The sequence below is a fragment of the Amblyomma mixtum genome, chromosome 7 (genome assembly GCF_055824585.1).
Source record: "Amblyomma mixtum isolate Tamu chromosome 7, ASM5582458v1, whole genome shotgun sequence".
Taxonomy (NCBI): domain Eukaryota; kingdom Metazoa; phylum Arthropoda; class Arachnida; order Ixodida; family Ixodidae; genus Amblyomma; species Amblyomma mixtum.
In genome coordinates, this window is record NC_143018.1 from 132,033,541 (window position 1) to 132,048,556 (window position 15,016).

General features: G+C 48.8%; 1 protein-coding gene across 1 annotated transcript in view; it reads right to left on the reverse strand.

The window, feature by feature from the left end:
* The window catches only part of LOC149337618 (uncharacterized), a 34,496-nt gene extending 26,455 nt beyond the window's left edge, over positions 1 to 8,041 (reverse strand). Inside the window, exons 1-2 of the mRNA XM_089553470.1 lie at positions 7,304 to 8,041; positions 6,572 to 7,271 (exon numbers count right to left, since the gene is read on the reverse strand). Coding sequence (XP_089409596.1) covers positions 6,783 to 7,271; positions 7,304 to 7,993 — 1,179 coding nt within the window. The 5' untranslated portion in view covers positions 7,994 to 8,041 and the 3' untranslated portion in view covers positions 6,572 to 6,782. The remainder of the gene's footprint in view (positions 1 to 6,571; positions 7,272 to 7,303) is intronic.
* Between the last annotated feature and the right edge of the window lie 6,975 nt (positions 8,042 to 15,016).

Consider the following 15,016-nt stretch of genomic DNA (forward strand, 5'->3'; position numbering starts at 1 on the left):
ACTCTCCATGCAAACATCGCTGCTTAAGGCTCCGTGGAACCCATGTCTGTTACAGAGGTTCGTGCAAAATGACGTAGAATGAAATTAAAAGTGCCCTACCCACGACAAAAAACAGCAAACGCCAAGTCATAGCTATGTCGTCATTCTTTTCTTTCGTAAGAAACGATGCATTTACCGATTGCTTTCCTTCACGTTAATGCGCATCGCTGCTCGTTACTGTCGCGCTGTATAACTGCAAATAGACGATATTTTCACTGTACTCCTGAGTGCATTCTTCCAGCATAATTGAGCGTTTACCACCAAGTGTACTGTCTTTGCGCAGCCTTTCCTCTACAGTCTGCATCTGCTGGCGCTTATCTCGGAACCAGGCCCACTGCGAAGCTACTTCCTACGCAGCTAAGAAAGCACAAAAGACGGACACTTTACGAAGCCGCATACGAGAGCGCTGTAATGATGGCACATCGTGGCGCGGGGAGCGCGTTGTTATGCGCTATTGATTAAATTTCGCTGGCCTTTTTTTTTGTGCAGTAGAAAAAGCTATGCTAAGGGTACTTAGTCGCAAGAACATGGTTGGGCCATTCTGATGGTGCTGGGCAAATTTACTAGTAACGCTTGAGCGTTTGGAGTAGCATTTAAGAAGTTAAATAATTATTGTGTAGTAATTGTTAAAGTAAGCGAAATAAAAAAATTATACCAGCGAGCACTTTGCATAGCTGCTGACAAGATTCACTGCCTTTCAGTCTGCATTACAAATATTGGTCGATCTTAGCCAGGACACTCTGGATAGTGTTTTGCCGTTTTGTCGTATGTAACAAGCGGCATCAAGTTTACAGATAGTTGACAGGGTCGCTGTATTGTAGGCTTCAGAAAAACTCGGACTGCATATGCAAGTTTACCGTGTGGCAACACAACACAGTAAATAGGCGTCGTTGCTTTTCGCTTGAACTAAATGTGGACGCTGCAGCCGCAATTTTATCCACTGTCCATGGGATCAAAAGCCGTACACATAAGCCAAAGGTTCAAGTGGGATTCCTGTTTTTGTGAGCAGTACATATCCCACGTTGCATGTAATAAATACTTAGGTTCAGCTTGGTATTTCTTGTCTCACTTAAGCGGTACTATTTAAGCTGACGTGGATGCAAAACCCTGGCGTTTTGTGTCACAGAATTCAGTGATTGATGGAGAGAGTTGTGCAGTCATTAAGGTCACGTGGCATCAAAGAACCGATCACAGGATAGAGCTAAATTTCAAAACCCATCACCTCCGAAGGAGCTGGGACGCTGCGGCAGTATCGACATCACTATAGGAGAGGGCAAGCTTAGCGAGGGCGTGTCAGGTAGAACAAGGGGGGGGGGAGGAGGGGGGTAAACAGATAAAATGAAGACTTCATGGCTGGGAATGGGTTTCGAACTCGCGGTGGCACTTATAGAACGGCTTCAGTGGCCCCTGCATTAGACGACTACACCATCGCCGCAAAAAAAAAAAAATTAATCTAGTAACATTGGAAGCAGCTCCACATCCCGCGTGTTTAACTGCCAATCTGATGTTCCAGTCTACACTGCCGTGCTTGCCAATCTGTGTACTTTTGATGTCGCCGTTCTCACAAAATTCTATCCGTGTGCAATGGACGCAGCGCACATAGCTATCGCATTGCCCACTTAAGTTGCGTTAAGCGGCCCCATAATTTTTTTATCACCTTGAGGCTCCGTTTTGGTGTGTTTAATTAGATTGTATTAGGTATCTCTACAGCACTTGCCCACAACGCCGTGTAGATTTGGAATGGTATCCGCATAGGAAAAGGGGACGCCAGAAATCTTGCGGGGGGGGGGGGGGGGGGGGATGAAGAGGGGTGATAAAAAAACCCTGCGATTTATATGTCATGAAAACAGGTATCGTTATCAACTTCTCAGCCGCTCGGGTTTGCCTACCTTTGAATATTCCGGAAAAATGCATCATTTGATAATGTTCTTTACCACCGTCAATTATCATTCAAAAAAAGAATTTCAGGCTTATATGCAGTATAACACAATATGACAAAACAATTGCAGTCCCTCAGTCAGAACAAGTGCGTACGAGATGTTCTTTTCAAGTACGATAGCCTATTAGAATTGTTTACTCGTGATGTGGCCACCCTATCATCACCCGAATCATTTTTATCTGCAGTAAGATGAAGCCAGTAAGTTTTATGTACTTCGCTTCGTTATTGGAACGATTTTTTATGCTTCCTGCCCTGCATGTAACTGCGGCGCTTTTTTCTTTCTGTTTGTGGGCTGACTTCTTCCGCAGAAATTTGACTGTATGCCCATTTCCTTGCCTTTCTTGTTGTTTGTTATCTGTTATAGACCATGTATTTGTACACGTCATACACGCGCTCCTGCTTTGGCTACCAAAAGGAGGCGGGCAGTGATAAATAAAAAAAGGAGAAAAGCAAGCACATTGTGCAGCCTTGTTCCTCGTGGTTGCCACTTGATGGCGCCACAGTAAAAACTTTAGAGACCGGGGGCGTGGTGCTCAGACAAACAGTACGGGGCGCAACAGGTAGGCAACGAACTTTTCAACATACGTGATGGTGTCTAGCGGGTACACTGGTTATTTAGTGACGCAGTTCTAAACTTGCTTTGAGAAGGACTTGAACGCCGAAAACCCAGCTCTAGGCAGAAAGAGTGTGAGTCTTTTACGCATTGTGCACCTCCTGTATTAAGGCGGAAGCCTTTAATGTCTCATCGTTGCAAGCAGCAGTTGTCGACAGAAAATGTCACGCTTTTCAATTGGTGGAAACGGTCGTGACGTTACAGTGCGCGAATTTCAAACCGGGCCAATTGTACTTTGGCTAGTAACCATGCAACCAATTGAAGGGATCGTATAGTGATGCTCCAAGTAAGTGGGACTGAGCTTAGTTAATTGCTTAGTTACCCAATTAGCCTAATTAGCTTTACTAGTCAGACCATATAAAATATAAAACCGATTAAGAAATTGGTCGAGCTCAGGAATCGAACCCCGGTGTTCGGCGTGAGAGACGAGCATGCTACCCACTCCGCCATGCCTGCTTTTTTTTCTTTATTTTCGAGATTGACATGAAAACAATAAGACAACTTCAGCTACACTTGAGCTGATACGGGTGAAGTTAAAATTTCTTAAGTTTCACTAGATCATCTAGAAGTGTTACCCACTGGGGTGGGTCACGCTGCGCCTGGTAACATTCCCGCAGATAAACAGCACTTTCAACGAAGTTCTCACGTGTACTACGAGTGTTTATATCAGCATGCCTTACTTGCATTCGCGTTTTCCACAAGCTGTGGAGGCCAAGAAGCATTAATAAGTCATAGGGTACCTCTTTGCGATCAACGGGTAGAAATCTGATCCCATAAGGGTGCAGTGGTAGTTCTTTCTTGATGGTTCTCTGCAGGACATCCCAGAAAAGTATGGCGTCCCAGCAGTCTAGGAAAACATGTTCCATTGTCTCCGGCTGCTTACATAACAGGCAATTTGTTGTCCATGGGACAAATATTCCTTTTTCATGGAGCCAAGTTTTAACGGGTAGTGTATTAGAGTGCAATTTGAAAAAGAATGTTTTCACTGTCGGCCGGACCGGCATCATTTTCACCCGTTTTAAAATATCCTGCCCTGGCCCTCCACGGTAAGGCGCACGATACAAAGGTGGCGGCAGCATAATATCAACCTGATCCTTATACAGCTTCTTTTTGGGAACGTTATACAGGTATTCTAGTGAGAAACGTACTTCCAACAACCTGAAGGAAAGGACAACCTCACGCAAATATCCGTTTACAGCACCACACATGCTTTCACACGATGACACAATGATTCCGGGGAGCAGCCTTTGCAACCGCATTTGCATAACAGTTCGCAAAAATATGTGATTTTGATCACGAAGGAAAATAAAGGGTGACACCACTTGACGCAAAAACAAATGAACCAGTCCAACGCCACCGCTTTTGACTGAAATAAACAAGTTTGTTCGCCTGGTTTCCTCCCAGGTCGACGCCCAAAGAAAAACTGCAAACACTCGATGGATTTTTTGAATATTGCTGCGCGACGCACAGAGCACATTCATCACGTACCATATCTTAGAAATCAAGAAAACATTGCACACAAAGGCACGTGAAAAGATTGACAGCTGCCTTCCTTGCCACGCGTCCGCTTTCTCTCTTGCCTTTAACGTCTCCTCGTTCCAGTGTGTGCTGGGATCGCGATAACTTTTTAGGGGCACCCCAAGGTACCGCTTCGGTAGGTCAGTCCATTGCAGTCGAGAAAAAAAATCTGGTGAAATATACCATTCCCCATGCCAATATCCTGAGCTTTTTCCCCAGTTTATCTGATATCCAGTTTGGTCGCAGAACTTTTCGACCACATTCGTAGCTTCACGAATGATGTCTCTGTTTGTGCAAAATACCGCTATGTCGTCCGCGTATGCAAGGATTTTCACTTCGGTTGCCTGAAGCTTGAATCCAGAAATGCAGTCACTGTTAAGAATGGCCAAGCACAACGGCTCGAGATATACTGCAAAAAGCAGGGGAGAGAGCGGGCATCCTTGTCTCACCGACGAGCGTACTATGAGGCTGTTGGTAAGTTCGCCGTTAACTATAATTCTCGTCGTACAATTTGCGTAAGCCATTTTTACCCCTTCTACTATTACGTTACCCAGGTTGGCATGCTCTAGAATGGAGAAAAGAATGTCATGAGAAACAGGGTCGAAAGCTTTTGCTAAATCTAGCTGCATCATAGCTACTTGACTGCCAAGCGCGTCAACGCATTCTAATACGCTTCGTGCAACATGTATATTTGTGGCAATGCTGCGACCTTTGATGCCACAGGTTTGATGCGGCGCAACTGACTTGGTGATTACACTTTGCAATCTGCTGGCTAAAATCTTCACGAACACCTTGTAATCCACATTTGTGAGGCTGATTGGTCTATAGGACCCCACCAACATACGTTTCTCCGTGTCATCAGTCTTGGGAATTAAAACAATGTGGGAGGTAGTAAAAGACAATGGAACTTGATTATTTTCATAAGCTTCTGTTAATACTTTGAGCATAAGTTGAGCGACGTAGTGTTTGAATGTTTTGAAGAATATAGCACTCAACCCATCTGGCCCAGGGGCTTTCCCAGATGGTAGGTCGTCTATTGCTTTTTCTATCTCCTGCAAAGTAATGGGCAGCTCTAGGCACTGCTTGATTTCATCGCCAAGTGTTGGCATCAATTGTAAGAAGTTTACATGAAAACCTTCTAAAGTCTGGCGCTTGTTACTGAAAAGTTCTGTGAAGTGGTCCACAAAGGCGTTCTGAATATCTCCTGGATCGCTGGTAATTGCGTCTCCGTATCTTATCTTTCTGATTTCTTTCTGGCAAGCGTACCGTTTTTCGTCCGCGAGCGCTCGCTTTGTAGGCGTTTCGCCTGCCAAAAATTTTTCGGACCTTGCACGTACGACAGCAGCTTTATATTTTTCTGCGTCATTGCGTTGCAGTTCGCATTTCACATCTCTGATTTCTTTTGTGAACATTCCAGGAGCTGTGCTTTCCATGTTCAGCAAGCATTCCAGTTCAGCGCGCAGGGTTCTTTCTTTTTCTTTCTCTTTATACCTAATCACACTGCTCCTTTCTATTGCTTTAATCTTCACCTGCTCTTTGAATCTTTCCCATTCAATTGCAAAAGAAACTGGTTCGGCAATAAGAATGTTCTCAAAATCAGCCTTAATTTTCATCACGAATTCTTCATCCTCCAAAAGTTTGGCATTCAGTTTCCACAAGTGCCAGTTAAAGTGTGCTTTCCTGCTCTTTTTTCCAAAAGTGGCACTCACAAGACAATGATCACTGAAAGTCACTGGTTGTACATGATAACTACAGCATAAGGGAACAAGATCAACTGACACATATACTCTGTCCAATCGCGCATGACTATCGCGCTGAAAATGCGTGTATTCCGGACAGCTCCCAGTGAAGAACACACTTCCAATATCCTCTAAGCTGTAGTCACTAACAAATGCGGTCAGCATTTCAGCACTCTTATCTCTAAATTTTCTGCACTTAGCTCTGTCAACAGCCATGCACACGCAATTGAAGTCCCCAAGAACAACCAAAATTTTGTCGCACTTGAACCATGACTCCAAGGATTCAAAAAAATTCTGACGCTCTCTTTCCACATTCGGAGCATATACACAAATAACACGCCAACATAATTTCGAAAAGGTGAAATCAACAACCAAAAGACGGCCACTTTCACAAGAAAAAACCGACTCCACGCATATACCCAAAGTGTTGCGTATAAATAAGAGGCATCCACCAGATGCACCTACAGAATGGCAAACGCACACACAAAAATTTGCCTGAAAAGGAACCACCATGCGGCCGGCATGCTCGTCTGACTGTATCTTAGACTCTTGGACTGCTATCAGGTCTAGATCATTGTCTAAAAGGAGGCGGTGAAGCTGGTACTGCCGCCTTCTTGCTCCAAGCCCTCTGCCATTCAGTGTAGCTACACGAAGTGGTGTGTCCAGCTTAAATACTATGTGTTATAGAGAGAGAAAACACGCTTCTGGCCGTCGCGTTCCTACCTCCGTGGTCGGTGTGGCTTTCGTCGGTGGAAGGTCCGCAGCGTCCGCATGACCATGCGGCTTCCCAAAGTAACGTCCGGTGGCGATTGGAAGCACGTCGGAGGAGCAAGCTCGATTTTTTTTTTCAGACACAGACACATCGCCGCTGCCGGACCATCTTGAAGATTATCGACAAAGAGGTAACATTCACACCAACATGGTCTCACTAGAGCTACGGAGGCGGTTTACCCGCCTGCCGCGTGTCGGCCGAAAAGTGCGGCCGTGGCCGTAGCGTCGAGCGTCTGACTCCCGATGTCTTCGGCGGCGGTTCATCATTGCCTCCATCAGGCGGCATCTTCTCGCCTACGCTATCGTCATGCGACCGCTTCGCAGCTGTCATAGCGGCCTCTTCCTTGCTTATGTCCATGGCGACGTTGTCATCACTCTCCACGCTACTCGGGGTGTCGAACGCGACTTCCGTCGCGTCCGTCTCCCGGCCACTGTCGTCCTGTTGAGAGCCATGCTCCACTGATGCTGCAGCTGCTACTTTACTGGTCGACGTCGTCACTTGTTTTTGAAGAGGCGTCAACGTAGGTCCATCCTGCACAACTGGTTGCCCAGTTGTTTTGGCTGCCTCTTCCGCGTCCGCCTCATCCATCAGATGCTCGGACGCATCTTCACTGGTCCCAGATCCTACGATGTTTGCATAAGTGCGAGAACACTGGCCAAAACGCCAAAAAGCCATGGCCAAACTTCATGGCCAAAACGCCGACAGGTTCCGCAACGCGGGACTCGGCACTCCCGACGAATGTGGCCCGTACTTCGGCAGCGAAGACACAAAGGGGGTCTTCCGGGTACCACAACAAGTGCCAACTCACCTCCGACGATCAGCTGGTGAGGCAAATCGTCAAGTTTAACACCGGCCTTCAACATCAGGGTGACAAGCCTTGTGGTCGACCCCTTCTCTGAGACGCCTTTCACGCGCCAGCGTTCCCGGGCCACTTCTGCGACCTTCCCATACGGCGCAAGGGCGACACGCACATCCTCGTCGGGCACGTTATGGAGCAGCCAATGGAGCTTGAGGCGCACGTCCTGGTTCGTCGGGTCGATCACTAAGCAGCGGCGTTCCTTCACGAGCAGCTCACCGACGCCTGCAATCTTCCGCGCTGCATCGGCATCCTTCATTGTGATAGCCCAGACGTGGCTCATGCGATACGGCCCCAGGGCGATAACGTCAGGGAGCAGCGCATGCTGGGCTAACGCGTCTCGGAAATCTTCCACCCGGTAAGGACGGGCCGTGATGTCCGCGTGCAAAAAAACGGTGTTTAAAACAAAACGCCCTGTAGGCAGACCTGGCAGAACAACCTGGTAGGAACTTTCCTGTTCAGTAACCCTGTTTCCGCGGCCAGACAAGGCCGCTGAAGCCGCTCCTACGGAGCCCATGATCGCACGTCCGAACACTGCGGTGGCCGGAAGTGAAGACCACTCCGCCATGCCTGCTCGATGGTTTGGAATGAACAAAGGCGCGTCTAGTGAATACGGTGTCTTCACTCACTCTCATCCTCCTCCATTCCCTTCCCGCGAGGTTTAGGTGTCCACCGACAAATGAGAGACAGATACATTTCCTTTCCTCAAAAACCAATTTACTGACGAGCGAGGCGTAGAACCGAATGGGCGATGGCGTTCTATGGACTCCTTGGCACCGTTGCAAGACGCTGTCGCGTTCCACTCTTAGGGGCATCAGTGACCACACTTTAGGTCAAAAAAGTGCCCCCCTGAATTTTGTGATGATGATGGTGATAACAACTTTTATTTCCACCGATGTAGGAGGCCCCCTACTCCCCGTCCCTGGCAGGCAGGCCTAGGGGACGGGGGACGGGACCTCCGCGACTAAAGACTGGCGAAGATACATTGTCTCTTCGCGGCTTCAGCCGCCAGGCGGACAGCTCGTTTGTGGTCGGCGGGGACCTCGCTTCGCAGAAGGGCCTCCCAGGCTTCTCTACTCTTAATATTGTCCTCAGCACCCGGGGATCCAGGGCATTGCCAAATTATATGATCGCGGAGCGAGGGGGACCCCCTGAATTTTGTGAGACAGTTACTGCGTAATTTCCTTTCCTCAAATACAATTTTCATTTTATTCATTACGGCTCCTCTTTATCTATCTTCTTTCACTCCCACTTCCTCCCTTCCTCTACGGTGCGGTTCAGGTGTCCACCGAGATGAGAGAGAATTACTGCCCCATTTCCTTTCCTCAAAAAGCGTTGCGTTCAAAGGGCAAGGCATCGCGCTGAACGGGTGGTGTTCTGTGGACTCCCTGGCAGCGCTACAACGCGCTGTCGCGTTCCACTCCTAAAGGCGAAGCTTAAGCCTCATTAATTAGCAGTTAATTAGTATTCAGGCATTAATCAGTAATTTACCATTAATTAGTGATTTGTCATCACTTAGTAATTAGTACTCAAATATATGTGACGCCACCGGTGCCACAGAAAAAGCGAAGGTGGTGCGGAAAACGCTTCCGCCTCTACCCACTTTAGACAGTCAAAGTGCCCCCTGAATTTTTTTTTGTGCTCGGGTTGCGTTATAGCTATGTTTCTAGCGCCGATAGATGACATAAATGGTATGGTCGAAATCAGCGTTTCTTCCGTCTATCTGCTCATATGCCCGTCCTTTTCGCTCTGTTTTATGAAAGTCCGTGGTGCTCCAGCTCCTCCATTTGCTCCATTTTGATACATTTGCATTTTGCTGCACCAGTCTGCTCCAAAAGTGGCAAATTGATCAATATTGCGCCTTAGCTGCTCCAATAAGAAGACACAGTCGCGGGAAAGCAACTATATTTAGAGCCATTCAGGATTTCGGTTGACAACCCACTAAAACGTTTTCGCAGTTGGCAACCTAGGGCGTTTTTTTGGGCTGCCTTGTGGTAGAATTTAGCAGCCAGTTTTTATGGAGGAAGGAAAGAACTCGGGAGAGGTTGTTACTTCACATTTTTTGAAACAGGCTGCCGTAGGGAAAAAAACTGAGCAGGGAGTGTCTGGTGAAGCCTGGTAATAAAGACCATCGCAGCCCCCATTGAAGTGCGTGTATTTCAGACCTTCATGTAGTAAAGGTGTTGCGGGAGTTTACATTGATGTAACGAACTGGCTACGCCCTCTATATGTTAGTGCTGAGCCACTCAAAATTTGTTAGAACCACGCGAAAGTTCCGTGACGATAAAGCACGAACTGACATGAGAGGAACGCCTATCGCATCGAGCCGCTGCCGTTGGCGCAACGCGCCGTGTTCCAGCGCCGTTGGCGCATCTCCGGCTCTTTCTCTTTTGGAACGTCATACCTCGTGGCGTTACAACTGTTCATGCTCAAAAGCAGCGAAAAATGATAGGGCATAGCAAAAAAAAAAAAAAGACACGAGCAGTGCGTGGCCATGACTGCCGCGTGGTTGCTCGCGCGATTCCGGTGCCGATAACTTTGGCGTGTCAGGAGCGGGGACGGCGGAGATCGCCGGCGACGCAAGGTGAGGCTACAGCGAGGGAGCAGCGGGGAAGAACCTCCGCGGTTGGTCTACGGCAGCGGCACGGCCGCACGCGTTCCTCTCCAGCTCGGTCGCGGTGCCCCCGCCTTGCGCGGGTCGCGGCGGAGGTGGCGGCAGCTGCTGCTGCAGTCGCACTATGAGCGTGATCGCAAAAAGTTGCTCCACGTTTATGACTTTCGAGTAACAATGCTTTGTGTAAATGTTTTCAAGGTGATTGCACCTACTTTTATTTCTTATTTCGGTTCCCGTTCTGCAGTGTCCTTTTGACTCACTTCGCGATACCTACATGTAACGAAAACCTGGATGTAAAGAAAAATCTCAGACTTTTAAAAAATTTCGTTATGACCACGTTTAACTGTAGAGCCAACATGAAAAAAGAATGATTCTAGTAAATATCTTCCCTGGACTTTTAGCCAAGCACGTTTGGTTGAACTTGCGTGCAAGGCAGTGTGAGCATTAATAAAATATTTTCTCTGTTTTTGTGATTGTTTTTTTCCTCGCTACGCATGGCTGAACCTTATCTCGTTAGGAACAAACTCTTTGTGACTCCTTTATTCCGCTCATGCTGTTCCCATATTGCTCCAGGGTTATCGTTCTGATACAAATGTGCTCCAGAATGGATATTTGTCTGCTCCAAAAATTGCTCCAGAACTTGAAATGGCTGGAGCACCACTGGAAAGTGCACCAGCTATTCCTACCCAGTTTACGTCTGCAAAACGAGGTGTGGCCTAACACGCGCACCGCAGTGTTGCTTCTGGTTCCTTGCCCTTGGTGTGGCGCAGCAGTCGAAAAATGAACTTTTTCGCTCTCACAACTTGGCTATGCTTTTCGCAGGCAACTAACAAAAGCCATTCTACCTCGCTGTGCAGCGCCCACTTTACCTTGAACGACCAAGCAGGACAAGGACGCTGAAGACGCTAATCTGGGGAGACCCTTCGTGAGTACATCTGTTCTCTTGCACATCGCTCGGTTGGTGTTTATTGTGCGTGTTTCGCGGAAAGGCGCACTCTTTCCTACGTGCCCTATACTAGCAGCCGCGTTCTGTATACATCCAGGCAGATTTCATCAAATGCATTTTCTGCACAACTACTCTCGAGAATTCCGGTGCGGAATAAAAGTGGAAAGCACCGGAAATGTGCATTCTTTCAACTAAAAAATTGCTGCATCAGCTTTCGCTCAGCGAGCCATTTCGAGCGTTGCAAACTCGGCGTATATTTTTAGCTGCGGCTGGTAGAATTCTAGAGCACGAAGCGAACGGAAGAAGCTGCGTCATTATTAGTGTACCGTGAATACCGCGATGTTTTTGTAATGTTTGTGTCTTCATAACCTTGTTACGGGGCTTTGACTTTATGACGCAAGGCACGACCATATTTATCTCGAGTGGGTTTATGTGGTTGATGTGCCAAGGCGACTAAGCCTATAGGAACTCCGTAGGGAAGCGCTCCGGAAATTTCGGCCTCCTGGTGTTCTTTAACGTGCTCTGATATTCCACAATACACCGGCCGGACGAATTTCATCCCCATCGAAATTCGTCCGCTGCGGTCGGGGTCGAACCTGCGTCTTTCGGGTCAGCAGCCGAGCGTATAATCACTGAGCCACGGCGGCGGCTTTTATCTCGAGTTATTGCAGTTATGCGCAAGCGCTTTGAAGTCGTGCTAGGTAGAAGCCATTATATTGCGACCTTACTTCGAAAGTTCTCTTGGCAGTTTTAAATTTTGGGTGCGTCTGAGAGCAGTTGTCGGCAGTGGTCTCTGAAAACCGTAGAATGCGCTAGTTGCTATCGCTTACGACAGTCTGTTAAAAACTGTATCGATCACATTTGTCTAGAGTGGATCTGCGGGCTCTGCAATTAAAATCACTTATCTCTGAACTGCGCCTGGGGCGTTTTGTGACAGTCATCGGGTTCGAGTTTGCTTGCGTGATTTGCGGCTCCCGAGAGCTGAGTTTTCAAGACTTTTCCCCGAGGAAAACGAATGGCAATGCCTCATTCCACTGCGACAACACCGCACATGAAATATAGCGTGAAAGTGACGTGAAGGAAGTCTCAAATGGTGCAAATCAGAAACACTAGGGCGACATGCCCGAGTCATGTTTCGATGCGCGACGCTGCACGGACCCTACTCAGAGGCCAGCGTGTATTTTGATGGTAATAATCGACACTAGAGTGCAATTTCACGGCCGCAAGGTTACCGACCTGGCAGTCAAGAGAGGCTAAACTGCCCTCAGTGGACTGTCTGCAGCTATCCCGATTAAAGTCATGTTCGTTCACGACGGGCCTCGAATCCACACAGCAGGAACGGCCCACATACGCTTTAAAGAGCAACTGCACTACATTTCTAGAATTGCCCGATATTCAAAGACACAAATCTATATAGGCTGTAGCTTAAGTATGACAAGTGCTTTTGCGCTTGTGTTCAAAAAAGTGACGTGATCAACAGTTAACTTTAGGCTTCTTCACAAAGCACTGGCGAAGTGCGGGCAAGTTCGGCGTCACTTAACGGAAAAAAATTTCAGATTGCCGCTGCCGTCAACCAAACCCTGCCGTGCTTCGTTTGATGCTGGCAAACAACTCTCGGTGGGATTTGCCTTTGGTGGCATTGGTTTTTATTTCAAAGCAAGCGCTTATGGATTGAAATTTACGGATACTTCCGATGACAAAATCATGAGCCCTCACACTAGGCGCAGTTTCCAGTGGAGAAGCTTGAATCATAGAGATTTTAATCAGCGTTTGCGTCACCATTTCAAATGCTAGCCTTAAAGGATTTCGAATTCTTTACCTGCGCGTTTCACACTGCATTCGATCCCTAAAGTTCGTCGATTTCTAAATGGACAATATTTTGCTCGAGTGCTGCTGAACAGACGTAGTTACTTGCCCTGCGACCTTAGTAGTCCTGCCGCTGTGTTTTCAGGACCTTATGTTCACAGGCATCCTTAAGTGATAATAAAAAAATCAACGACCTTTGATCCAAGCATATTGTTACGTTGCCCGAAAGGCTAGTCACAAGCAAGGGCGACCGGAGCGCAGAGCGAACAACACAGGAGACACCGAACACTAGCGCGCGCACACCAGTCAGGCACTTCCTTCTCATCGTCTTCTGTGAATATCCGTTGCATGGCCCCCCGTCCGGAAAAACACCATCACGATGTACTGGATGACGTTGAGGGGCATGGCGAGAGGTAGGGTTTCAGGCGAGAGACGTGGACGATATCACGTTGAAGGTGGCGGGAGGAAGCGTGCTGGAAGGCCGGAGCGATCTCGTAAGTGACAGCGGTTACCTGGCGCAGGACACGGTACGGGCCAACATAACGGGACAGAAGTTTTTCGGAGAGGCCGACGCGGCGAGATGGGGACCAAAGCAAGACGAGGGAGCCAGGAGAGAAAGAGACTGTGCGGTGACGGCGGTTGTAGAACTCCTGCTGGGAGGCCAGAGAGGCGAGAAGTCGGGAGCGTGCAAGTTGACGGGCGTAGTCAGCACGGGCAATGGCGTCTTGGGCGTATTCAGAGGACGGAGCAGCAGGAGTAGGCAGTAGCGTGTCCAAAGGCAATAGGGACTCGCGGCCGTATAAAAGGTAAAAAGGGGAGTAACCGGCCATATCATGGCGGGAGGAGTTGTATGCGAATGTAACATACGGGAGAGCGAGGTCCCAGTCGCGGTGATCGGGGGAAACGTACATAGCGAGCATATCGGTCAGAATGCGGTTGAGACGCTCAGTAAGTCCGTTTGTCTGCGGGTGATAGGCGGTGGTGAGCTTGTGCTTAGTAGAGCAGGACCGAAGAATGTCGTAGAAAACCTTGGACAGAAAGCAGCGGCCGCGGTCTGTAAGAAGTTGGCGGGGAGCACCATGGTGCAATATGAGGTCGTATAGCAAAAAGTCCGCAACATCTGTAGCTGTACTGGTTGGCAGTGTCCGCGTGATCGCATAACGGGTGGCGTAGTCCGTGGCAACTGCAACCCATTTGTTGCCGGAGGTGGACTCTGGAAACGGACCCAGAAGATCCAAGCCGACGCGATGGAAAGGTTCTGGGGGCACGTCAATAGGTTGAAGTGTGCCAGCTGGGAGAGTAGCAGGGCGTTTCCGGCGCTGACACTCATCACAGGCTGCAACATAGCGGCGTACGGAGCGGAACAGGCCGGGCCAAAAGAAGCGACGTCGCGCACGGTCGTATGTACGCGATACACCCAAGTGGCCAGCAGTGGGGAGATCATGGAGTTCATGAAGGATAGCAGGACGAAGGTGCTTGGGGACAACTAGTAGAAGGTTGGGGCCATCCGGATTGAGGCTGCGGCGGTACAAGATTCCGTCAGAGAGCACAAAGCGCCGCATCGAGGGATCAGACGGAGTGGAATTGAGGCGGTCGATAATGGAGCGCAAATCGTCATCGCGGCGCTGTTCTTCGCCCATGTTGGGAAGGACAGAGATAGAAAACAGGTCGGCTTCGGTGGCAGGGCCAAACAAGTCACACTGGCCAATGGGGTAACGGGAGAGGCAGTCGGCATCTTGGTGTAACCTGCCAGACTTGTAAGTCACGGTGTAATCATACTCTTGCAGACGGAATGCCCATCTCCCAAGCCGCCCTGCAGGGTCCTTCAGAGAGGAGAGCCAACATAGCGCATGGTGGTCGGTTTTAACCGTAAAAGGGCGGCCGTATAAATAAGGACGGAATTTGCCAACTGCCCAGACAAGGGCTAAGCACTCACGTTCTGTTATGGAGTAATTGCGCTCGGGCGCAGAAAGAAGGCGGCTGGCATAGGCGATGACACGGTCCAGACCGGATTGTCGCTGAGACAGCACAGCGCCGATGCCGTAGCCACTGGCGTCAGTACGGACTTCGGTGGGGGCCGCAACATCAAAGTGCGCCAAAACTGGTGTGGTGGTCAGCTTGGCGATCAAAGTGGAGAAGGCTCGTTCTTGGTCAGGTCCCCAGACGAAGGTGGC